At 38.5% G+C, this 27985-nt stretch overlaps 1 protein-coding gene across 1 annotated transcript; it reads right to left on the bottom strand.

Annotated features, from left to right (window-relative positions):
• Positions 1-5499: 5499 nt before the first annotated feature.
• LOC110368703 (alpha-N-acetylgalactosaminide alpha-2,6-sialyltransferase 1) lies at positions 5500-22129 on the bottom strand. The gene is made up of 9 exons (XM_036141928.1): positions 21835-22129; positions 21434-21731; positions 20640-20802; positions 17318-17480; positions 12697-12835; positions 12519-12607; positions 11756-11839; positions 6578-6677; positions 5500-5907 (listed from the first exon to the last, which is right to left on the bottom strand). Exons 1-9 carry the CDS (start codon positions 21933-21935, stop codon positions 5704-5706), a joined length of 1341 nt encoding a protein of 446 aa, XP_035997821.1. The 5' UTR covers positions 21936-22129; the 3' UTR covers positions 5500-5703.
• Positions 22130-27985: the final 5856 nt, after the last annotated feature.

Raw genomic sequence — 27985 nt, 5'->3', positions numbered from 1 at the left:
GGGGAAGATTTTCCAGCCCTGCTGTCTTGTGACACCCTTGGCCCCAATTTTATTGTACAACTTGGACACTTTCATTAATAACATTCTCACCACACTCATATTTAGGGCATGGATTGGGGAAGGCGTCTGGGGGATGCTAATTGTGTAGACCTCTACCCTGATGACTTCCTTGGCCCCTATTTGCATTTAGCCATTGAGGGTTCAGGGTGGGGTGCATGGAGGGGGGTTGGAGGCAGGTGCACTGGCAAACGGGGTATGGACCGGGTAGGTCGGGTTGTGGGAACTGTTGGGTTTGGATGATACCCACCATCCTGATGATGGGGTTTATCTCCCAGCACTGGAGACTGGATACCCCTCTGGGGTGCCGGTACCCGGACCTGGGAGTATAGAATGCAAGTGTGTATACAGCAACCTTTTTTTTTTAGTAAGAGTGTTTGCATTTGGGGGCACTGGGGTAGGAACATATGAATGTGACCGTGTACGTGGGTTTCTGTTTTTCATTTTGTCAGGTTTGACCTGCCCCCCTCTCCTGGGGCAACTCATGTCTCCACTACGTGTGGAGCCTGGTGCTGACTTACTCCTGGTGGCTGCTTCGCCCCCTGTGGCTCTGTAGGGGCCCCCACCAGGAGGTGGGGTGCCCATATGCCTTGGGTCTCTTGGCCCATTACTGGATTAGCTCTGACATAGCTGGCTGCCGGTGGAGCCCACAGGCTCGTCACCACAGCTCCTGGGGACTTTGGCGCTGTGGCTGTTGGGGTTTTCTTGGGGCTCCTCTCTGCTCTCCCCTGGGATGGGGGAGGCAGCATTCTCTGTGTTGGTCACTTTTGGGCCCCTTTGCTCTGGGGATCCTTTCAGGCGTCTGGGGTTCTGGTTCCCCCAATGTCTGCCTCTGCGCTTTTGGGGGTGGATCTTTGGCTCCTCGCAACCATTACTGAGCATTTGTTTTATGGATAAACCTTACACAAGTGCACTCCTGCAAGTACCTACAGGTGCTTGGATCCAGGTGCTTAAAGATATAAAGAAAACCCTATAGTTAGCTTTAGCTGTCAATTTATACATCTCGTATTAAATAATACTGTATATTCTTCAGTGATGAGATCAAGGTATTGGTCGTTTGTACCTGTAATATTTTATTGGTTGGTTGTGCTGTTCATTTTATATATCTCTCTGCAGGTGTAGAAGCAGACTCTGGGGATGCTTTCTTGTTCATTCCTTTTCCTCCTCTATTTTTGTCATCTTTTCTCCCTTTCACCATTTTGTTTAATCTTTTTCTCTTCCTTTTTTTCTCTTCTACCTTCCCGTTTTTTTGTCCATTGAACGCTAAATAGTTCCAGAAAAAAATCTTATAAAGCTATTTGCATATATAAATCAAGTAAAGCACTATGGCAAAAGCACTAATGCTCCACTTGTGAAAGAAAAGCTGTTGGGCTCTCTTTGGTCTGCTACACTGCCAGACAGGACATGTTAAAAAAACTAATTTGGCTTTTAATTAGCAAATATTAAGTATTGCTTTTATAAGTAAATATTCTGGCAACAACATCAAAAATGAAAGTGTTCCCATAATTTAGATTTAGTTGTATATAAATACAAAGGTGCACATACTGGGAGACAGCATGTTGCATCGCTGTTTCTGATTCTAGTAGCCAAAAGGGGACAAACTTGTCAGCCTTATGTGTTTTGCCTGTCTGTCTCCTATATGAAAACGTGCTGTCGGTGGAGGAGTATAAAACAAGCAAAGATGACAGTAGATCGTTCTATTTGCCATTCTCTGTTGAAATGGAGGGCCACCCATACTCTCTGCCCATCGAAAGGGAAGACAAAGTAAACAAGAAAAGAAAAAGAAGCAAAAACCATGAGAAAACGACAGTCTATATTGGTGCAGCTATTATTACCAGGTGGAGTGGAAACAATTCTGAGGGATGCAGGGATTTAAAAGGAATGCGGAGGACAGGCGAGTTAAATCAATATAACAGTGAAGATTATTTTGGCTTTATGTTAGAAACAGGGTAGTGTAGTTCAACAACTACTCTGTCGTCCCAGCAGAAATGGCTAGTTTGTTCATCTTGTCTCCCTCTCAGGGAGTATGTGTGAACGTGGAGGGGTGGAATGATATCAGCTGGTTCACGGTGTCCATAGTACAGCAGTGCGAGCAGGTCTCTTTACTTTGGCAACAGTGCCAAAAACAATTTCACACGATGATCGTAGTTATAAGCAGTAGCTAAAACATGGAGGACATGTTGACATTGTCACATTTATGATACTCCATGGCTTCTGTAGTAGTTATTACGCGCTTAACAGCGAGGTTGTTTTTAATTAATTTAGCGCTCCACTAGATGGTGCGCTAGTGTGAAAATCTTACACACAATGCTTTAAGATAAAACAGAACCAAACACAATGTTGTTAAATTCTGTAAGAAAATATAAAGATCAGACAAGAATACAAAGGCAGACATTCTTAAGAAATCGCTTTCATTTGAATTAAAAATTATTCCAGTAGGAGTTAATTTTTTATTTTACAGGTCAGAGGTTTTATATGTTGACTCATGTATGGAAAAGTCTGTTTTTTCCAAAGATCAACCCGTCCTCCACCGGCAGTTTGTCCGGGGAACAGTGCCGGCCTCCATCTGCCAGCGGCTATCTAGTTTCCAGACTGAGCGGCAGCTGCAATCAAGGTTGCCAACGTTTGTGTGAACCTGATGAGTGATATTTGGCCAGTAGATGGGAAGGGGTGTGGTTGGCAGAGCACTGCTGGGTAGGGCTGAGTTGTAAAATTTAGGTGCAGCTGTATATCAACATTACACAAACAGTTGAGTAATGCTTCGTAGTTAATCTTGTTGAGGTGAACATCTTTATTTTATGAGCAACAATATATTTCCAAAGGCTTAGGCTGCTGTTCCTTAGTTGGGTGGATAAATGTAAGGCAAATATAACCTGTCAAGTGACAATAAAGTTTAAACAGTTCTCATTACTCTAATCATTACCCTTCATTTTCTTTAGTTTCAGTTCAGTTCTAACTTTGTTAGGTTACTTTGCCTGTTAGTATCAGACCTCAATGAGCAGGGGTAAAAGGCAGATTGAAACTTCTCTGAGCTTATTACTTGAAATCAGTATGTTATAGTTATCTTATGCTATTTTTGTAAAGCACCAACTTACGGATTTCAGTATCTCCTTAAGAAATATAAAATAATAAAAAGTTATTGTTTAAAACATTACTTCCAAGCCTTCTGGCCATATCATTGATCATTTATATTCGGAGCACAGGCAACATCACGGTGCAATGTGTGAAAGCAGAGAATGTGAAAAGAAGTTTTACTAAAGGTGATTAACACAGTTTATAAAAAAAAAAAAACAGTGGCCTTTTCATGTATATTCTTGAAAATATAGATCCATATTATATCTCTGATATTTCCAACAGGCTCACAATAGTTTCAAATCCTACATGTTTCCAAAACAGTGTTTGAAAGCTCAAAAATCGCGCACTCTTGCAGCCCAAATGACTTACGGACATATCTTAAATTCCATAGAAACAGGTTTTTGTTTTAAATGGCTTCTTACATCTCTAAGCGATCTCTGTCTCTATTGACCTCACTAATCCAAGAAAACAGCAACCAAGTCTTCTTCACTCTGCAGCAGTGCTCACACTGAAGAATGATGTTTTCAATATGGGCTGGTCAGTATGAAGCATTCACTGACCAGAAAAAAGTGGGATGTTTTTATTTTCCGACTGACTGGTATAAAGCTTATCTAGGGACAAAAATCTTTATTAACGATTTATGAAAATCAGTGCAGCGCACAAGTGTGTGGAAATCCACGGAAAGTTTTGACTTGCTGTGGAAATGTGCAGCCACCACACAAACCTTTTCAGTCAACAATAATAAACCACAGAGTACTAAAACTCACACAAATACTGTAGACTGAAATTAGGGCTGCACAATATTGGCAAAATATGCGATACGGGTGCTGAATATTGTGATATCGATATTATTGCGATATTTAACACAACACTATATAATAACTTTTTCATAACTAATGAAAGTAAAACATTGTTTCTGTGGCAAAATAAGAAGCCTATATGTATTTTGGACTTATCATAATTAATACTATCATGTGGAGCAAACATTTAAACATAAGCGTTACCCTTATAACTCTGCTTAAAGAAGTAAATCAGCGGCATTTCTCCTACACAATTATTTTATTCATGCTTAGCCAAGAGGTAACAACCATGAAATCTCTTCTAAATCCAAAGTAGTCCCATATTTCAGACGTGCTACTCTTTTTAGGCACAAGTTGTTTGTTGTTTCCGTCCCCATTCGGCTCCTTTTCTCCCGGGTCCGTTGTTGCTTTCCCTCTACACGCTGCAGCTGAGCTACTTTGTAAGCCTATGGGTCCGCTATAGCCAATAAAACGTGGTGGTATGCTGGGAGCATTTAAGTGTGCATCTGATTGGTCAACCACAGATCAATGCAAAACACATGCAGTAAAATTATGAATTTATCGCATGTGTTAGCGATAGACCTATTGCACGTGCCATTTTTTCAATGATGATATTTTTGTGATACATCGTCCAGCCCGTCCGTCCGTCCGTCCGTTGTCTTCCGCTTATCCGGGGTCGGGTCGCGGGGGTAGCAGCTTCAGTAGGGAGGCCCAGACGTCCCTCCAGCATTAACTGAAATATAACTTCATTCAGTTTTAGTCAACTCCAGGAGCATCAAACCTGATGTTTTTTCATGAGTTGGAGGTTTAAAAATGTAATCACATTTAGCCTCGTACAATAACGTTACTCTCCTAAAAAAAAAAAAAAAAAAACTATCAAAGCAACCTCAGTCAAAGGTAAACTGTAAATATTTCTGTGTTTTTGTCACATGTGGATGTAAATCAGCATCAGTCTGTTCACCGAGGAGCATAACAGCCATGTAAATCATTTAATTCATTCTCACTGAAAAACGGGTTAGATCAGAAGATTGAGCTGCATAAAGTCGCCCTTAATTGTGGAACGATGGCAGCGTTGGCACTGCTGGAGAACGCAACCGGTGGAACAATATCTGATCACACTGGCCTGCTGGCACATGATGATAAGCCGGTTTAGATTTTCCAGGGTAATTTTGTTTAACTGACCCCAGCGTTACTGGGGGAAAGCGCTAGGAACTGTGCGTCGCCAGTGCTTTTTCACACCACTTTGGTCTCTGTAGTCGGCGGTTTTCAAAGGGAGCTGACTGACAGATCAGGTATTTCACAGTAATCCCTGAGCCGTCCCAACCCTGCGGTAGGGGACAGCCTCAATGACGGTGTTAAGATGCTTCAAATTCCTCAGATTTGTGGCTCCCATTTGCAGCGAGGAGGAGTAGCTTAAAGAATAACCCAATCAGTACTGAGTTCTCGGGCTTACTTTCGGACAAATCTTTTAAGATCTGCTAAATTTGGCAGATCTTTAAAGGGGTTGACTCATTGAATTACCTTTTTAGATCATACACAGTGAAAAAAAAACAACTTCAGTTCAGTTGAATGTAAACTTTTGTTTGTAATGCTGCCGGCAGCCTTCAGACCAAAAGCTCTGACTGGTCTATACACTTAATTTAATTTATTCATCAAAAACCATGAAACATAGAGTTATTAAAGCCTCTGTATGTGATGTTTTTTGTAAGACTTCACCACATTTAAACAGTTTGCTTTATTTCTTGATGCTGTAACTATCATTCTCAGTGTTTCAGGGCTGCTTCGGTGTCCGATCTTTTTTTTCAGTTCTTTGAAACAGCTTCAGTATTTTTCTGTCATGAAGGCTCTTCCATAGCTTCATTTCCTGAATGTAGTCATGGTTGGCGTAGAAAATGACTCTGGTTTTCTGGTTCCTCTGAGCATAATAATTGGGGTATTTTGCATAGTCTTGTGTCATGAATCCATACGCACTGACCTGAAGATGGTAGATATGGAAAAAAAAAACAATGGAGACAAGGTGAACCATAAGGAATGAAAATATTTGGCAAAAAAAGATTAAAGCAAAAATAAATGGTGCAAAGCAAGGTTATAATATGTGTAGCGTTAACATAATATTATTTCTCCTTGTAACATGCACTGTCTTGCATTATGTGATTGTTTTTTTTGGGTTTGGAAGAAAGGATTTGATTGGGCGATATACTTTTGTATACGGCCCAATCAGATCTTTTTGCGTACTTTTAGCAACGCTGGATGCATTGAAACCATGTATGAGCAAGGTATCATAAAAGAAAGCTGTTTGGCTGTAACAATTATGAATATATTCTTTTTTCCTGTGGAGCCAGATAACAATTCACAATACACATTGCTGAGACCCCGAGTTCCTTTACATCAAGGTTAAAAACCTATTTGTTTAGAGTTGCTTTTAAATGTTAATGTTGAAGTTCATAGTCCAACACGTCTTATATCTTAAGATATAAGACGTGACAAAGTAATGTTTTCTTTTCTTGTGTTCTGTTCATGTGCAGCACTTGCTACTGTCTTGCTACTGACATGTGCTATACCAATAAGCTTGCCTTGCCCATTAACAGATACAGACATGCAGCCTTTCCAAAACCAGTGCACAATCTGAAAAAAAATCTACTTACTGTGTCACAAGCGTGCAGAGCTGTAAAGATAGCAAATGCCCCATTGGTTGGTCGGACAATTGCCCAGTATCCTCGGTTAAGATTGTTTGATTTTAAAAACCTGTAAATTAATGAAAAAGTTATTATTAGAGGAAGGTTCAAAAGCTTATTTGATTATCTTATTACTAGATGCACCAATCAGAATTTTGTGGCATGATTTCCAGTCTCCAGTTTTGTAAAGGTTTGATCCGCAGATACTAATGTCTGCCAAACTACTGTAGTTAAACTCTAATATACGATAAGAAGATATAAGAATAGCATTCAAACAGTTTTTCTAGACTCCCTATTAATTATTTACATTAAGAGAAAAGGCTGACACTCAAAAGTGTTTTCAGCATCTTATTCGGACTTTTAGCATAGTGGGTGCATTCTCTAAACCACAGTCTCTGCATATTCCCTAGGAAATCGAGATCCTTTCATTTACTCAGAGATTTCTAAAAGGCCGCCAGCATGTTCTCTGAAAGACAACGTCAAAGCTCGAAAGGGCAAAACAGAACGTTGCTGTACTCAGTTCAGTCTTCCTGTACTCTGCTTAATGTTACACTTGCTCTCGCTCCTTTGCTGCCTAAAGGGACAGCAGGCATGTTTGAACAAGTCTTAGAAGAAACTGTTTTTTTTCTGTTAAATTGCTTCATACATCTTTGTGCTTCTTCTAATTTCATTTCCCCTGCTCACTTGTACTGAAAGTAGCTACCATTGAGGCTTCAGTCAGCAGCAGCGTTCACACTGAAGATTGTTAGCAACATTTAATATTGATGGATCGGAGAAAAGATTTCAGTTCCCAAATTTGAAGGATTTTGGTTACAAGCTGATTTTTCTTCTTACTACAGCTCAGTATTTATAGCAAAACTGATTTAAGTAAGATTTTGGGGGGATTCTGGAGAAAATCTGAAATAATCTTGTTTAAATTCTATGGTATAAAGGCAGAAGATTACCATTTTTGTTTTTGTTTTATTTGCTCAATCTGGTTCAACACTTCTGTTAGCATTATTCTCATCTATTAAAAAAACACATCTTTAGTTATTTAGTTAGGTAGTTCTATATCAAAAGCCTCCTTTAAAGCAATGTTTTGTTGCAAAAACACAGGAAGGACAAGGACCATGCTGCAAGCAATGCGGGAGATGAAATAAGCTACACAAACACATTGCACACTGCAATAAATGCCTGCTTATTAACTTTGTTTACATATACAACTCCTATCTAAGAAATGAATGAGCCCAGTAGTGTTATATGCCTATCATGGTGATGCTCACAGTTTTTTTCCCGAAGTCCAGATAAATAAAACTCTTTCAGAGTCGCTTATATTCCATGACCTTATGAAAAAAGACAACGTATCATTTAAGAATTTTTCTTTTCTTTTTTTTTTTTTTTTTTTTACAAATATCTTCTATAGGAAATTTGCTGTCATTTTTAAAAACTAACCTTTCATATTTCTATTTTTAGGTTGTAAAATAAAGAAAATCATAAAACCTTTGCATAAAGAGGATGTATACACCTGCTGCTATGGGGTTTCTGTGGAAACTGATGTAAAAAAAACCAGCAAATCCTTTCCAGCCAAACAACAATAAAAACAGAAAAAATATATATTACTGGTATTTTTTGTATCATTCTGCTGTGGAAATGCAATGCAATTGTTATTTCTATATTTAAAACCAAACATTAGTTGATTAGTTATCATCTTTAAACAAAGTTGTTAAGAGCCATCATGGAAGGCCCAAAGACCCACTTGCGTCTTCAGAGCAAGTGGGTTTTCTGAAGTTTCACTTTTCTGAGGTTTTGAAAGTATAATATGATCTTTTGTGCACTGATGAGGCCATGTAAATGTCAAAACTGAATGCCAAAGCACTTGCTCAGGGGAGGTCAGCTTTGTTGATTTGCTCAAAAATGGTCAGATCAGAAAATGGGTTATCTTTCTACGTAGGTTGTCTTTCTACGTATTCTCCACTGAGAGCACACCATTAAGCAAACAGCCTAACCCTCTCCCCTTTCCTTCCCCTCTCCTTCCAGCTGATGTACCGGCTGTGAGCTACGCTAGCATGTCTGACTGCTCCACTCCAGAGGAGGAAGGCAAAGGAGTGGCCAACCCAGATCAGCCTCGGTGTATCGGCTCAAACAGCAGGCAGTCACCGCAGAAGCTGCAGCGCACAAACATCCCATATTAAAACCTCAAACTAACTTCACAGCGGTTACTAAAAAGGGGAGCTGATATGTCAGAGGGGGCTCCAAAATGTATGAAGGTTTCACTCACTCCTGAAGGAAGAGAGAAACACAGAAGAGTGGCTGAAGTTCATTTATAGGGACTTTACTAAAGACGGTCTCCTGTGGGGGAATACAAGTCGGGGTTTTCAAACAAATAACCTGGCCAGCCGGATTGATAATGCGTAGCACTCTAGTTCTGCACATTATCAATCGAGGGTTGCTTAATTTGAATCTGTTTGGGGAATGGAGGGAATCTTAGCGAAACTCTCTGAACTGATTGGGTGAAGTGACACCTAGTGCCTGCCTACCAAAGGTTTGTTTTAGCCAATCACGGTATTGAATTAAAACGTAAGCAGCAGGCGTTATGAGAAGGTAAGCTAGTCAAGGCACTTCTTGCTGTTCTACTATCAAAAAAAGGTGGATTCTTATAAAACAGATGTGATAGCAGCAGCTGTGTGTGCGTCCTCTATGTTTGTGTTGGTTCGGCTGTGGGCTGTACTGGTATGTCCCGCCTTAAACCTTAATACTGCAATGTGATTGGCCAGAACCGTTTTTGGTTCAGAAACAAACGGTTGAAGCCCGAGTGGTACAAGATGGATTCTTGTGTGTTTGTGAACGCAAGGTTATTAAAAAAACTGATAAATAAATCATCTGTACCAACATGGAAGGTGGCGACCACATTGCTGTGATTACCCATAAGTTTATTTAATTTCTAAATGCTCTCAAATGTAAGGAAGGTGTATTTTTTGTTTGACCGCTTTTCCAAATATGGTTGTAACCAATCAGAGTGAAATCAACCAAGAAGATCTGCATATCATTACCGTAACCAACCCTTTTACTGTGGAGAGACATCTGGCCTGACAAACCAATAAGCTGAAGTTATTTTTATTTAATGAAATTTTTGGGAGAATTTAGATGTGCAGCAATATCAACTGCATGAAATGGTTTATACGGTGATGTAATGGCACATCTTTAGTCTACTGGAAGTGTTTAGCAGTGAGTAGCTATGACCCACCCGTGGACGGCCAATCAGAGACCACACTTAGCTCCACCCACCTGCTGGGTCTGTTCCAGCTTTTAGTTACCGTGAAAATGCCCACACAGGGGGGAAAAAGGCTGCTGAGGTGACAGTAATGAATGCATGTTTATATAAGAAATAGGAATACAACCGGAAATTTCATAATTCTGTATCATGCTGTGAAAGGTTAATAAAATAACCTGTTTTTGTTTAACTTGAAAAACAGTCAACACTTAACCTGGTGACATTATTATATTAATTGGAAGCTCAAAATATGTCAAAGGTGTGGAGAACATTTTTAATAAGTGGTAAAGTCATGATTATATAATTATTTTAAGCCTAATTTGTTCCAATTACATGACTAAGTTGCACTGTAATATTAAATAAGGACATTAGATTTGAAATGTTGTGTGACTCATTCATGAGTAAAACACAAATAAACTGCATATAATAGCAAAAGTGTTAATAAGTCTGGGGAATTACAGTTTCAAATATATATATATATATTTGGGTGGTCAGCATGACCGGAAAAGCGCTATATAAGTTCAGTCCATTTACCATTTACCATTTATAAAAAAACTGCTGGTAATTCATAGTGGTAAACTTGAGATACGCTTGCATCAATATGCTTAGAGCTGTGGGAGATAACAGTTGAAACGGATATCAGTAACCACACCTTTGCTGTTTAAGGCAACCGTAAAGGCAGACTGTGTTTGCAGAGAAAACTGTGAAGTGTTTGTTCCTCCACACACAAGATGATAAACACTGATGGAGTGTACTCAGTTAGGCTTTGAGATTGTTTTATGACAATGTCAACATAAAAACTCCAACTGACGACTACATGTGACGAAGGGTTAAACAAATTGTCTAACTAACCCTGATTCCTAAGGTCTTGTTTGGGCAAATTTCAGACAGGATGTATGGGCTAAACATCCTAAAGTTTCAACATTTTTGTCTATTTGGGAAACAAAGACAATAACTCGCTGATTCAAAACACCAGTAAATATACGTTGCATTTCAAGGATACATGAATGGACTTGTCGTTATTCTTTACAACCGTTTATCCCAAGTGGGAGGTAGAAAATTTGGGTTTCTACAAAAAACAGCTGTCGGGGCTGCGTCTAGTAAGCTTAGCCCTTGGCTTTATGAGTAACTCTCGAGCCGGTGTAAAAATAGTGTTTATGCAATCAAGAAGCAATAGCTGGCGTTATTTTTAAACAGACCAACATCCTCAGAATTAAACCACACTCCGCAGAGTTATCTGCTGAGAGATCACAAATATGGAAAACGGTATGTGTTGTTTCTGAGCCTTGAAAAAGGGGCTGTGTCCATATAATGGGAGGGATCCAATCGCCTTTGGTCTCCCAGATCCGATGCACCTGTCTGTAATTTTTGATATGGGCTTTATTTAAAATAAAACCCCTTCAATGCTAAAAATACATACAGTATGAAGAGTCTTCCCCGAGGTATTCTCACATCAGCAGTTGATCTGAATTCAAATACTCCACAATAACATTGGAGCGGGTATTTCTACACTACTGTAAAATGATTACTTCTGTTTGATGATTACTTTTTATGCTTGGTGTTTATAATGTTTATTTTAATCCTGTTTTTGGCAGAAATTTAAAACATTTTGGGCATAATTTTCTAAAAATACAACTTTACTTTTCGGTTTTCCATAAATTTTTGTATTTTTTCAGATTCTGTCTTAAATCTTTGTAAAAAAAAAAAAAGTTTTATACTTCACAACACAACATCTCAAGACACTCTACAGAGTCAGTTCAATCAAAAGGTTTTCTAAGAAAACCCAGCAGATAGCAACATTCACTCCTCCTGGATGAAACCTACACTATGTCACTTTGCATAATAGAGCTACAGCCTACGCTGAAGACATTTGAATGCAATCACGATAAAAAACCGACCTGTTCCGTACGTATCTCAGAAAGTCCTGGTGCAGAACATAGAAGTTGCTCTCATTGTACCGTCCTGAATAGTAGGTTCTTGGGCTGGAAGGTGAAAGCACAAAGATGTAAAAAAAAAAAAAAAAAAAAAACCTTTGTAAAAATCATGATAGTCCTAACATGAATAAAAAAGTTGGTAATAACTTGTGCTGGAAATGTGAGAAATTGTGAAACAGGTTTAACTTTTTAATGTATTCCAGCCTCCGCCATTATTGGCCTTTAAGTATTAACAAGTTTGGGCAGGTAGATGTTTTCTTGTAGCTATTTGGTGACTTATAAGGATCAACGCACATCTGAAGTTACTTATTTGGCATGTTGCAAGTCACTGATGATTGTGACTCTCCGATGAACAGGCTTTCTCCTGAGGGTCAGAGAGCTGGCGTAAACATGATGATCGTCATTATTGCCATTATTATTTTCTATTTAAATATTATATTATATAATTTTTGGCAGTGATCGTGATGGTAGTAGTTGTGAGAGTGGTGGCTGTTTCTTTTTTTACTTTTTTAGTTTTATTTGTTATGACGTCAATACACCACACTTTGGTACAGGATCAATATTTTTACTATCATTATATAACTTTTTGACTCAAATCATTGAAGTAAACTGACATTTTCAACAATAATTTATAGAGACACACTTGTGTTCTATATAGTATAATTTTATTTATCTGCATCCTCCACAAATACAGCATATATAATAAATAAAATTAGATGATACTTACTTTTTTTTAGACAGATTTTCCCCTCCGATAAGACCTTTGAGCCACCGGTAATCCCTCAACCCCTCAGGAATCATGACATACTTTATACCCTGTAAAATGTAGGTCAATATCAACGGTGATTTTTCTGCTTTATGGACAAAATAACTAACGCTTGGAGCTGACACTGTATTTTCAGTACCTCGTCATGTGGGGCGGACATGTATCCGTACTTCTTGAATATATAAAGTGAGGCAGTGATTGAGTGCGATGTGTGAACATACACTGATGTCCTGTTCCCCACGTCTTCCTCGTAACCTTTGATCACCGCACCATTCATCCTGTCATAAAAACACATTTTTCAAGTGTTGCTTTATGGTTATATCTGACATAAAAATATTTAGCAATCGGAGAAGTAGTAAAGATCATTAGTTTTAACTGGAGCTTGCCAACAGAGTTTGCACATGATTATTCAGTCATCTTAAACAATGGTTCCAAAACTTGCAGGTTTTAACCCTACACTATTAACTGTGGCATAGCTGCAAGTAGCCCTAATTGCACTCAGAACCCAACCATCGAGGGTTAAGAAATATCTGTCAAAGTTGGAGATATTTTTGAAATGGTTAGTAAAGATTTATACCACATTTTTAATAATAACAATAAACTAAAAGCATGCCACTGCATACCGCTTTACTTAAAAAAAATCTAATATTTTTTCACAGCTGCATTTAAAGTCATGTAAAAAGGTAAACAAACCTCATGATTAATTTGCTTATGGTAGCAAAATAAGTAGCAATTCTTTATTACTTCTTCTTTGTCTGACTTTCAGTCTCATATGTTTGTAGATGAAGTTTATTGTTTACTTTACACTCATTCAGTTCATGGAGGCATCTATGAGGTCTGCAGGCATTAATTTCTGTGCTGCTCTCGGCGGGTCCCACCACTGCAGTTTATTCAGGCTAAATTCTGGATTTTGACTGGATCTTTGCAACATCTTTATTAATTTGTCTATTGTAGTGATTTTGTGCAGATTTGCTCTGTTTGGGACCCTTGTCCTGTTGATCACCCAATTTGGACCAAGGTTTGGCTGTTGGACAGATGGCCCCCCATTTAAGGCTAAAATAATTCAGTTTTCAGAGAGAGAAAAAAAACATATTTTGTGGTTGCAATACAAGCTCCAATCACCAGGCCTCCACTGCATCAATTGAGAGCTGGTGAGAAGATATGCTTCAGAAGTCTTGTGGTTGCAGCTTTTGTAATAACTTAACCCCAAGCAGCGATGGTGGCGTATTATTTATTGGCTTTATCAAGAGAACTCATCTAAACAAGTCATACCTGTTCTTCTACTGTTTGTATTACATTAAGCATATTGTTGTCACGGTGTGATATGGAGTTGGACCCAATATCTAGACAACCAATCGGGAGCGGAACGACGAGTAGGAAAGTGTTTAATGAAATGTCTCATACTGGAAGGACAACAAAAACATTGCCCGTATAACAGATAACAGACAGGCGAGGCAAGAACAGGGCAGTGGCATGACAGGAACATGCATTGTCTCTAACATGGATGAATGTTTGTGAAGGTTTTTACCAGATAAGTGTTACTTCCTGCAGTGTTGGCATGTGAGTGAGAATGTTGTCCTCTAATTGACATGAATGAAACGGCTTTCTCGTGAAAGATGCCACCAAGCTGTTGTGTGAAGACAAGCAAGTGCGTAGGAGTTTAAAATTGAGATATTTAATTTGTGCTGTCATAATCAACAGCAAAGGCCATGTCTTCTAGCCAGTGTACATTTGAGGTCTCTGGGATGTTCTTTTCGCAAACTGTTGAATTTCTGCTCCCATACTCTTTTAGGCACCTTGCCTAGGGTGAGCCATCTCACAGCGGTCTGGTAGCCCATGTCACTATGTCGCTTTCAAGCTCCTCCAGCAGTGAAACAAATGTGCTTCAGTGCTCTTGCTATGAAGCAATCAATTATTTTAGTTACAACGAGTGTTGCGCCGATGCCATTTTTTGGCCCCGATACCGATACCCGATACCTGGCTGTGCAGTATCGGCCGATACCGATACCATACCAATACCATTACTTTGAAATTTATGTGTGTGTGTATATATGAAGAACAGCATACTACTTGGATGTAAAATAATTGCTATCATGGCTTTGTCAAGCTGCTACCTTATTAAAGCAGGAAAAAAGACTAATACAAAGTGAATCCAGTAGAACTAGTAAGTGTCGGGAGAGAGAAGGCTGCGTTCAAGTGACATACAAACATCAAAATGGTATCTGTGCCCTATTTGTTGGTACTCGCCGATACCGATGCCACCATTTTAGTGCGGTATCGGCACTCCGGCCGATACTGGTATCGGTATCGGTGCAACACTAGTTACAACACCATCAACATGGCTAATATTTAGTGCTGACTCACATGGTCTCTTGATGAATGATCAGGAGACAATGCAAAAATATCAGTTTCTGTTCTGGTTAATTTCATTCAATATTTGATGAATCCGATTGTGGACCCGAAATTTCCACCAGACACGGAGGGTGTTTTAAAAGGTTTATTATAACAAGATACCTAATGGGACTTAGGAAATCTCGGCAGGACTGATCAGTAACTTCTATAATGAGGGAAGACAAGTTAGTGGCTGCAAAAGAGTCAAGAACTAAGGAAACACTTGACTACAAACCACTAGCCCTTTTAGGACCCGAACCAGGGATCTGATCCTGTTGATAAGTTCCTCAGTCCTCCAGAGAAGCCAATGTCCGTGACTAGAATGACGTCACAACAGGTAGCAACTTGGCAGTGTGGAGTGATGGCTTTTTACACAGTGCTGCGGTCTCAGGCAGAATGACAGAGATAGATACAGAATCTGAGGGACAGGCAAGGGTCAAACACGGTGAGGTAGATGTCAGCAAACAAATCCAGACAACAAACAAGGCCCAGACGTCATGGCATCGGAAAAGGGTCGTAATCCAAAAATCAGAAGCTCGGTAGAAACCAGAAAAGGGCAAGGCCAGTGAGGGAGACAGAGTCAAGGTCATGATGTGGGGATCAGACAAGGAAATGGAAAGAATGCTGGTCATCTACCAGCAGGACCATTCGATAACCTGGCGGGAAGGTGGGAAAGCATTCAAATACAGCAGGTGAGAGGCATGAGGCTGATTGCAGCAGAGCAGGTGGGCTTGCCGGGAATGCAGAAACTAACAGGCACTAATCATGACAACATTTCTCACCGTCAGATTTGAGCACACATCGGTTGTAACTAATGTTGCGCCGATGCCATTTTTTGGCCCCGATACCGATACCTGATACCTGGCTGTGCAGTATTGGCCGATACCGATACCATCTGTTTGAAATTGATGTGTGTGTGTATATATGAAAAACTGCATACTACTTAGGGTAGTAGAACTATTTATTGCCTCCCTGGAATGGGTGACAATAGTTGAATAAACTTTTGGCTCTCAAAGGCCAAAATAGTACAACATTCGTGAAATTATAACGTGTATAATAGTAGTGCAACAGTAAGACAGTAAAATTACATTAATAATTGAATAATCTCTTTTAAACCCTGAGTTTTGGCTCTCAAATGCCAAAATAGTGCAACTTTCATGAACTTATATAAAATGTATAATACTAGTCGGAAGAGAGGAGGCTGCGATACCACCATTTTAATGCTGGATCGGGGCCCCGTCCGGTATCGGTATCGGTGCAACACTAGTTGTAACACCTACTGGTTTGTCCCATTTTATTCCCTGCATCTCCATGGATGTATTTACCCCACCCCCATTGTAGTGCCTTTCAAAGACCGCAATGTGGCCAGCTCCACTGTCATCTGAAAGGTCTTTTCTTATGTGCATAGATAGGCAACTGTGCTGTATCACCTTTACAACTCTCATCCACAGCCAAAGAAAACAATTCAAATTTGTTTGTTTATGTTTGCAGCTTAAACACCAGATTCCTTGCAATGTTCTTTATCCGCATTAGGTTGCACCTTGAGAGAGACACTTTTGCAAACGTCTTTGTTTTCTCAGGGAAATATTTCAGCCATGCATTAACGCCACATATCTTGCAATTTCATAGGATATTACAAAGCTGTTCCTGATTGCCTCCCTGGAGGAGTTGAGCTTTGTAAAAAAAAAAAAAAATCCTTCATTCTTTCATACTTCTCCCTGTGTTTACTCCCATAATGTCGGTTTCAATGTAACTCACAATGCGAACAACTTTCGATATCGATATAAAGAAAGATTTACAAGTCCATGCCATGTTCATTTCTTGAAAGCTGTTCAACACATTTGCTAAGACGTATAAGCACACTGATAACGCTAATAGAGCAGCAGTGGCCTTCAAATTAAAAGCTCAATCACTGCATCTTGGGCACGTGTAAGTAAAAGGATTTACACTTTTACAACAAATTGAAGTGGGCCGATCACAGGTAGTAAGCGGGCCGGATGTGGTCCTTAGGCAATAAAAGCACCCAGGTCTGGTCTAAAGGTATAGAAATGTACCGTCAGAACCAAGATCCAGGAAAAGACCAATATTTGACTTTTAAGACTTTTTTCATTATTTGCCTATCCATACATTTACCTACCTATCTGGATAGACAAACACACACTCAAGATATAGAGTCAGATCTTTAATATTGAATAATGTTAATTTCGAAAGCACAATAAGTTATCCTACATCTATCTTTGTTAGACTGGTCAGTTTTAAATTATCTCTGAAATCTCAACAGTGCCAATGCTTTTACTGACACTGTGCCCTTGGACCTGAGATCGTAAAAAAAAACCCTGCAAAAACTGTTTGGTCTATTCTTTTCTTACCGAAAGACGTAGTCATGAGCATCAATCTCAGCTCCCATTTTGGAGCCATTCAGAATGCCACCAGTCCCCACCACGGCACAGTGCACACAGCCATCCCCGCCTGGTTTTGGAAGGAGCAGCGGCTCTTTTGGCTTTGGGATCATCTTCAACACAGGCCATACATCTGCAGTTAAAAAGGGATATAACTTTTTTTGGTGGTGAGATTTAATGCTTACCCCCTGTGATAAGCAAGCATAGACAAAGGATTTCCGGCTTACTGACAAGCATTTTGCATTAACTCGCCTTTGCTTTTTTTCCCCGCTCTATGATGTTAATTTTGTGCCAACTTGCTTTCAGTTCAATGAAGAATGAAATACATCTCCACTTATCCATCCATTGTGAGATTCATCGTCTATCTTTTTTAACTTCTGCCATTTTTTAAGCAAGGAATCCCACATTTTCCTCTTCTTGGTTACTTTCAACATCTCTCTGGTGGCTGAAGTTTTCCCAAGCCATCCAAGGTTTACATCCTACCACAAGACATGAGTGGCTATACAAATTGTAATCTGACTTTTTATGTTGCTGTTGTTCATTTTTGGGTGGCAACCGATTTCAACCCATGTGGCTACAGCATTGGTTTCAATTGGGATAATGAAACTTACAAGATTCAACCTGCAGCTTACCAATTATTTTCTTAGCTTTTTTCGGGAAGTTGTCGCACACATTTCACACCAAAACACATTCATCTCTGTGACACAGATTCCATCTTCTTCAAGTCTGGCTGGACAGTTCGTATAGTTTTTGTACCTTCACATTTTTTCTTGCCTTCGTTATGGTGTAATGTGAACCGGAGTAGCCACAGAGAAATTTTGCCATGGTCACAAATAAAATGTTCTTGATTGTTGATAATTGTTTGAAGAGACGGCACCTTATCAAACAAGGGAGCGGTGTGTTTGAGAGATTGCCTTAAAATGCATACAGAGGAGGGTCACTTGATCACGCAGGTCATCACAAACCAATGCTCAGCTTGTACAAACTTCAGGGACAGACATCCAGTGTGTGAGATCAAACAAAGTTAAATTTACCGACGGTTTTCTGTTTATCTGAAGCAAACATTTTGGAGTGTGAGGTGAATGGAGTTCACTTCACATTCAAGGATAGATATGCTGGTGAAGATTCTCAGTCATCCAGGTCATGATCATACCAAAAAAGTAAAAAACAAAAAACAAAAAAAACAACTGGACTTTTTTTTCTGAAGTTTGAAGACGACATGACCATATGTTGCTGGAGTCTCTGAAAAACTCAAGAGGATTGTCTCCAAACACAAAATCCCAGTACATTTCAACCAAACAGGACCCTCAAACAGGGTCTGGTGCATCCCAAGGGCAAAACCCCCAAACTTAAGATGAGTGGAGTGGTGTATGCTGTTCAGTGCAGTGAGGAATGTTCTGATCTTTATATTGGAGAAACCAAACAACCTCTCCACAGATGCATGGCTCAACACAGGAGAGCTACCTCCTCAGGACAAGACTCTGCTGTCCACCTACACCTTAAGGACAAAGGACACTCTTTTGAGGACCAAAATGTTCACATTTTGGACAAAGAAGACAGATGATTTGAAAGGGGTGTGAAGGAAGCCATCTACGTTAAGAAAGAAGAAACAACTTTAAACAGAGGAGGAGGACTCAGGTTTCAAAAACGTACAACACAGCGATAGGTTTGATTCCTTCCAATTTTCATCTCCATGCAGGTGATCACAACATCTCCCCTGTAAGCCAGGCCATCGATGACCCTAACGACTCCCCACTGCAAAGGGGTGGACCAGTTTTGGTTTAATTTGCATGTTATCTAAACCATAACAACGCCTTTTTGGGCAATAATATAAAACTTGCAACTCCACACTACTCCAGACATTTGCATTGAGAAAGCTTTCTAGATGGGAAGCGAAACGTCTTCAAACTTTGGAAAAAAAGTCCAGTTGTTTTGTTTTTCCACTTTTTTTTGGTAAGGACAGATATCCATTTAGCACATTGGATTGCCAATGCTCACTAATTACCCTACTGTTGTCAGGATTTTTATACAACACACATACAAAATGACAGGTGTTATTGATGCATGACATCCACTGATTCACCATCTACAAAATCACTGTGCTTTCATGCACATCACAGGAACATACACTGTGACTTCATATTAACCACTGTTTCCAGGATTCTTTGCTAACAAGTCATTTAGAAAACCTATAGAGGAAGGCGCATTCATCATGATTATGGGAAAAAAAACATTTGATATAGCCCACCCAAAAACCCTTTGTGACACATGTAGAGGCAGCATCACACTATGGGGTGGTGGTGGTGGTGGGGGGTTCTTTAGCAGGGACAGAGAAGCTGATTGGAGATTATAGATGGCATTTCTGGAAGAAAACTTGATAGAGGCTGGAAAGAGATGTGGGCTTAATGGATCGGGCGGGGGGGGGGGGGGGTCACCTTTCAACAAGAGAACGGCGCTAAAACCGAGCGAAACATAAAATAGAATGGTTTAGAGAGCAGGTCTCCCCAAGCTACTTCATTGGTGTTGTCATACGAAGAGCTACCAATACCAACCTTTGAACTAGAAGAGTCAAGGTTCAGATATTGTCATATTAAATCTATATAAATGCAAGTTTGATTAAACAAGAGAAACAGAATAAAATAAAGTTTGGGTGGTGGATTGTGTTTTTTTAGAACAGGCTCATGGAAACCAAATGTTGTCTGGTAGAGGGCACCATGTTGGTGACATGAGGAAAAATGAGGATCCCCATTAATGGGTTCACAAATAGAATTAGTTTCTTTTATTTTAAATTGATTTTGTTTTTCTGAAATCCACTTTGTTTGTTGTGTCACACATAAATTTGGGTGTAATCAATGTGTTTTTTAAACCGAAACAACAGGAAATGTGATAGTAATCAAAAAACTGCTCAACACAACATGGTGTCTTACCTCCATTTACAAGACATTATAACAACTGACCAAAAAAACATTTTCTTGACGTCGCCCCATGACGGAGGGCCAACATGGGCAGTGAGTAAGTTGTATCAATTACATCCCAAATCATCACTGGGTGTGATTTGAGTCTAGATTATGGAAGTATGGCTGCAAAGAGGAATAAAATTTGATAAAATGCCCTAATAACGATATAAATAATAATTTGTAGGTTCATGTGTATAAGTGAGGCAGCTAATTAATAGTAATTTAGCAGAACAGTTTTAATTCAGTTCTCTTTCAAGAACTCAAGAGGAAAATGTTGAGAAAGGGTTTCTTTCACACACAGAAGACTAATAAGTACAATCTAAGGAAATACCTACCCTCATACTTCATGTCCATAAAACCATAAGGATTGTTGAAATGCGAAAGCCGGTTCCACTCTCTCATGTTGATGTTATCTTTGTGCAGAAACATGCGTACGTTGGGAAGGAAAGCTTTCTGGAAGGCCTTGTCCTCGGAGTTTCGCAGAGACTGGGCACATGTCTGAATTTGAGATAGTTTTTGGATGTAAGGTGATGCTAAAAAAATATATTTTCTTTAAAAGAGTCAAGCATTTATTTGGCTACAGCTACAAGTGCATGTAATGCTCAGCGGTCATTAGCTTTATTGGATGAAAACAAAGCATACAAGGAGTCTGCTAAGTTAGTAGGACTTAGCAGATCTACTAACCTCAAAAAATATGTTGCATTTTTATTAGTGTTGCACCAATACCGATACCAGTATCGGCCGGAGCGCCGATCCAGCACTAAATGGTGGTATCGGTATCGGCGAGTACCAACAAATAGGTCACAGATACCATTTTGATGTTTGTATGTCACTTGAACGCAGCCTTCTCTCTCCCGATACTCACTAGTTCTACTGGATTCACTTTGTATTAGTCTTTTTTCCTGCTTTAATAAGGTAGCAGCTTGACAAAGCCATGATAGCAATTATTTTACATCAAAGTAGTATGCTGTTCTTCATATATACACACACATAAATTTCAAAGTAATGGTATCGGTATCGGCCGATACCGCACAGCCAGGTATCGGGTATCGGTATCGAGGCCAAAAAATGGCATCGGCGCAACACTAATTTTTATTATTATTCTCCATTTGTGTTTTATTATACTTACCATAGGTCTAGGCGGGGCATCCAAATTATAAATATCGTCAAAGTTCCACAGAGGAAGTTTTTTGAAGGAGCTTTTGCGTATAACTGGAATGGGATGTTCAGCAGGAGACCGTTTCGTCTCATTCGTCTTTGACATTGTCACTGACTCCCATGTTGTTGTTTCAGTAGTATTTAAAGTCCATGTTGTGGTGAACAAAGGTTGGGTCGCGTTTCCTTCATTTTGCTGTAATTTGAGATTTTCATAAAACATGTTGCCTCCGCTGAATCTTTTGATTCCCGACATGGCTATCCATCTGTATCTGAATTTTTGATAAAACAGAAATAAAAAATACTGTCATAGAGCACAATACAAAACAGACATTCAAGGGTTCACACTATGAATTTCTACCAAAAAGCACTTACCTGACGCTTTCTGGTAAATATCCCAGAGACATCATGAAAAGAATCATGCTGAGTAATATCACCAGCACGAAAGAGAAAAAGGTTATTGTTTGCTGTGCCATTCTTGAGAAGTAGAGTGAAAAGGATCTAACTTATAAGTAAATGTTTTGCGAAGGACGTTTGACACCAGCGTTTAAGAGGACTGAACTTAAAACATGCCGTCTGGGGCATCCAGACAAGTAATGCCTGTAAGATCAGATGAGGAATTTGCTTAAAGGTAGAGAAACAAAAGTACATGGTTATGTTATGTACTCAACTGTCCACACACAAACGAAACAGGGCGGGACAGCAGCAGGGTTAAGTCAGGATAGGACAATGGCACAAGAACAAAGCCAACACGGGAATTTTGTGTATTTTATTAAAATCTGGTTTGGTAAAAAGTCACAACAGAAATAATGCTCCACACGTAAAAAAAAAAAAAAAAAGGAAAAATAAAAGAAATATAGCTGCTATCTTGAGAAGGAATAGTAAAACCTTTTAAGTTACTGCACAATAATTATAACATCAGTGTTACTTTCAGTTTTAATTTACACAGCATTTTTATATGTGAATAAAGCCCTATGTGCTTTATTCACGTATAAAAATAATATAGCAGCAAATATTTACACAATACAATAACCACCATCTATTAAATAAAAACTCAGTCCATAAAACATGAGAGAGAAAGATTTACATATGAATATAAACTGATAAATCTAAGATCATCACAGCATAAAACTAGTGACAATCTTTTTCTTGGGAAGAAGAATAAATACAACCACCACCAAGTAATGCTGCTTGTCAGGACTTTGATTCAATCAACTGGGTTCCCTTATATAGGAAATATTTTGACTAGTCTGTATAATCTGATTGAATTTCACTTTGGAAAGTGCCTTGAGATGACATGTTTCATGAATTGGCACTATATAAATAAAATTGAATTGAATTAAATTGAATTGAATAGAGGAGGACAGTCATTTTCCACAATGACCTCTGCTGTGTAAGACTGTTACGATTAAAGCGATAGTTTTTGATCCTGTTCAGAAACACTTTTTGTTATGGGTAAAATAGTCCTTCCATCCTGAAAGTAGTTAATACATTATTCAGAAAAACAAGGTTAAAAAAAATCCTTCTCGATGGGACCTGCGGGCCTCTAACCAATTTCTCCCATTTGGTCCAAAGAGCAGGGATTTACCATCATTTTTTCCTGCTCTCAGACTCCTCTCTCCCTCAGGTTCTGGGGGTAACGCCTTAACTATTGGTTGCCCAACATGGCAATTATTCTGACGCGCTCACATAATGCCAGTGTCTGTGTTCGTTCCTTCATAGTTTCCGCTTGCTGGCTGCGCATGCACACTTCTGGTGTTTATGCCCTAATAGCCATACTGAGAGAAAATTACCACCTATAAATGTAAAATCAGATTAAAACATAAACACGATTTAAATTTAGATTTGAATACAGCATGAGATAAAGCTGATAACTGTGTTGCACTGCAACAAAAAAGAGAAGTTTGAGTCAAAAAGAAAGCAGCGGCATCTGGATGCACTTTTCTGATGAAGCGTTTCAAAATTTTTCAGAAAAGCAAAATCTAATTTAGGTCAGGGTCAACAAAGAATTTGCATCCTATCAGTAGGTATTTCCTGGATAACATTAAAAACAACTAATATAACCATAAATACGGAATAGTTGTTTGAACACCTCTTTGAAATGATCAGCTAACAGCTTGAATTTACACTAATACTCATCTCTCGGTAACTAATTGTTTCTAGCCTACAAGCTTTTAAAGCTGGAGCCGCTATGAGAGATCTGTAATTTAAAGCTAATGGCTACAACTTTTTCATCAAAACGATCAGTTTATAAAAACAAAAAACAGATCCACATGTCTAAACTGCTGCATAATAAAAGTAATTAATTTTCTGAAAAATATATATATAAATAATTGTTTAATAAATTTAGACAGGTCCAAAATATGGGCCAGATTACGCCATCTACTGGTTGGGAGGAGTTAAACCTGCAGTTACATTACTTTGAGAAACTAATTGGAAAAGATATTATAACATTTTAAATTGAGTATCTCTAAAAATGGCCTACTTGAAAGTTTGGAGACAAATCAAACAGAAAGGCAATGCTAAGACTGACACAGATGGCATTTATTTATTTATTCATCTAATGTGACTGAGCTTGAGCTGTTTTGGGGTCTCTAGACTGAAATGTGTCTACAGATCAGAGCTTAAATTTAGTAAAAAAAATCCTATGAAATATTTACTCATTATACAGATTGGGATTTAATACAATACAAACCACAATTTTTAAAATGTAATTAGGAAAAAAATAATGAAACCCATGTTTCATTTTCCTTGTGCTTTACAATTACACACTACTATGTGCTGATCTATCACATAAAATTACTTTTATATGACTGATATTAACTATATTACTGATCAAAACATAGAAATCTGTGGTCATTATACGAGAAAACAGAAAAAATTGTTCTTGTACTTTTTACAAGACCTTGTCTCTGGCTTTTAGCCCTTACAACGGAGTTCACGGTGAAAGAAAGATTGTATTGACAGCCTGCATCGTGTGACATGCTCTGTTTACTGTCCTCAGAGGTTGATTATGAAGAAGTAGAATAACTTGTCCTGTAAGTTTTATTCACATGCATGCAACTGGAACCAACTGGAAACATGTATTGTGCTGAAATATTAACGAGACAAATCAAAACAGATAGCTTTAATCGAAAACTGCTTATAATCAAATCATTGTCTGCGAGATCCAGAATTTAGCTCTAAGTTTTGAGTCAGATGTATTCTCAAAAGCAAAATTCTTGTACAAAAAAAGCAATAATATAACAAAAGCACACTCTAACTCTATGCCTATGATTGAATCTCATTAGTCATTCAAATATTTAACCCTTTTAAATTAATAAAATACAGAATAAATTTCACAGTATTTCTTTAAACAAGTGAGGGAAAATGTCACTCCGATACACTTATCTTGTTACCATTAATTACATTTTTTCCTTTTATATGGTGTTCTCAAGGAGCAAGGACTGCACGCATATACAGCATAAACACAAACATCTCCTCTGCAAATAAAATTATTTGGTAACAGAAATGCTTCAACTTCAAGTAAAAAGGCTTCATTAACTAGGCTCTTTAACTAGACTTGTAACATTTAACTAAATTATCAAGTATAAATTAAAAGAACAAGCAAAACTAATAGACTACCAAAAATATGAAACTAAAGAATAAAACTATAGCCAAGAACACAATGCAGTTATACAACAGTTGTAAATATGAATGTTCAAGAATTATGGTTTGTTTTGGGGAATTTAGAAAGAGGTCAAATACGCTTTAAAACAAATTAAGAACCACAATCAGTACATGTTCAAAAACAGGTTTCACAATGTACAGCAGAAGGGACATTAAAACATTTTTTATAAATGTCTAACTTTTAATAATGGCAATTACAATCTAGGAAACAATAACAATAAAAAGTTGAAAAAGATGACGGGCCAGTAAATCATCCTGTCCTGATAAAAAAATGGGTGTGTTATTTGGCTTCAATGCGCAGTTCTAATTATGATTTTAGTTTCAGTTCCTCTTCCCACAAATTTAATTAAAGGCAAAGTGAGAGAAAGAGAGACGCCTTTTAATGTTTAACCCACATGATAGGGAGGTTGAGATATTTACCACAAATGATATCTAACCGAGCACTTAACCATCTACCAAAAAAAGTGTTGTTGGAAACATAAAAAATATATTTTGTAATATATGTCTTATGTTTCCAACAGCTCGCATGAAGATAAAGTCGCATTAAACACAGCTTTACACACATTTGTGTAATACTTGTCATAAAAACCTGAGAGTCCACCGAAAACTTCCTAACAAAGGTTGTTGATTTAAATAAATATGTAATAATTTAAACATAAATGTGTAAAAGTAATTATTCACAATCCCTGTACACACACTTAAGGGAGTAATAAGTAAGAAATTCTCATTTGTCACCCAGAAAGGACGTAACATTCCCTATAAACAGTCCTCTCCATCAACGATGTCTTTGTAAAGTTTTTCTCCTTTCAAAATTAGAAGTACAGTGAATAACTACTTTGATGCCCGTGTTTACTTCCTGGTTCCTGAGCCAATCATATAAGAGTTCCCAGAACTCAATGTGTAGCTGCTGCTATCACATTTGTTTTGCCAGAACCCATTAATTCTTCTTTGAAAGAACAACAAGAACTGCCTTGACTAGTTTACGTTTCTCTGGTTTTGTCACGACACCTGCTGCTTACGTTTTCATTTGATTCTGTGATTGGCTAAAACCAATCTTTGGTAGTTGGGCACTAATCGTTACTTTAAGCTAGGCACATGCTGTATGACTTTTTTACCCTTTCTCGGCTAATTCTTCAGTCCTGCGAGAATTTGGATCGGGCTGAGTTTCAGCTTCATCGTGCGTCCTGCGTCGTGTAAGCATACAGGGGCTAACGAGGGGCTATTAGCCTTTCACGACCAACTCCCGATCAGGAATCGTACAGTCGGATGAAAATCAAACATGTTTGAAATTCAGTCTGCCCTCATGAGGTGATGGTGAGCGCGTCCTGCTGCTGAAGCGGAGCTACGAGCGTCTATGAGCCAATTTCCCCCAACCTCACGCACTGCACATGTGCAAACAAGGGAATTCTTCTTCTTCTTCCCAGACATAAACATAGGAGCGAAGAGAATCATGGCGGCGGTACATGTGACATGGAGTCAAACAACTCGTAGAATTTCCGAGGCAGCGCGTTTCGTTCTAGTGAGCCTCATATTTAACAGTGAGCATTGACACTTCCATCTGTTTCTTCTTCTACTGTTACATTGGGTTTCCAAATAGCAGACTCTGACCGGTGCCATCTCTCTACAGGGCTAAGTCCGACATGTGGTTTTTGGACGTACAGTGTGAGCAGTTAGATTGCATCAGAGCATCGGGCCGTACAGTAAGAACAGATATCATGAGCTGTAAACTTATAAACCCTGCAGTTTCACCGTACAGTTTGAGCTGTATATGACTACGATTGAAAATATCGTACAGTGTATGCCCGGCTTCAGCTCAGAGAGTTCTGCTGAATGTGCCTCCTTTCTCCAAACAGATTCAACATAAGCAGTCCCAGATTGATAATGTGCATAACGGAGAGCGCTACACATTATCAGTCTGGCTGTTCAGGTTACTTTGTTTACTGTTTAGCTTGTCTTTGGCAATGAGCCTATTTATAATGCAGGTCGAATGATTTGAGTTGCTAGTGATAAGAAAGGGATATAAACTTCATTTCAAAGAAATGCTGAACTACTTGCGTGTCAAGAGGAAACTTCTGCGTCAGTTAAGAACTTCCTGAAGTTATTCATCTTTATCAGCATTGAATGTGTTTTTATCTTCATGGACTGTAGAGCTTACTGCACTATTCCAGTAAGCATTATCTACACAATCGCAGATTCTGACGCCTCACTTGGGCAGCAAACAGACTTTTATTGTAATATTTTAAACTTGTCCGGTCGCTTGTTCTTTTTTTTTTTTGTTGTTGTCTTTGGACTGTGGGCCTATTTTTCATCCATTTTCATCTACATTTTTATTGAATCATTCCAGCTGTAGAAGAGACATCTAATCCAAAAAAAAAAAGTTCAACTGTTGCTTATGTAAATAAATGGAGTGATATTTACAATAAAATTGAGGAGGATTTTAGTCACTGAAAGTTTTAGCCCGATAAATAAAAATTTTAATTTTAGAAGCTTGCACAGATTTTTTCTCTAATTGCACAATTGTTGTATTTTTGATAGGAAATAGGCATGTATTCCCCTTCCTCAACCACCAGAGAGAGAGTAAAAGCGAGACATATTGTTTCAAACCACCCAGCTTTTAAGCACTACAGCCTGTACTAATTTCTTATTCTATTTTTTTCACTCTGATGCTGTTCTTACAAGATTGAGCTGTCATAGCTGTTTGAAATATGCTATATAAATACATTTTACATTGACCCCAGACCTACGCCACCGCTGATAAAAAGCGATGGAGGCAAAATCATGCTTTCTGTGTACATGTTCACACACTCTTTGAAAAATGTAATCTCTAAAAAAATAAATATTTTCATATTTAGATTTA

This window comes from Fundulus heteroclitus, chromosome 10 (assembly GCF_011125445.2).
Source record: "Fundulus heteroclitus isolate FHET01 chromosome 10, MU-UCD_Fhet_4.1, whole genome shotgun sequence".
NCBI lineage: Eukaryota > Metazoa > Chordata > Actinopteri > Cyprinodontiformes > Fundulidae > Fundulus > Fundulus heteroclitus.
The sequence above is the reverse complement of the archived record's forward strand: the minus strand, read 5'-3'. Positions and strand labels throughout refer to the sequence as shown.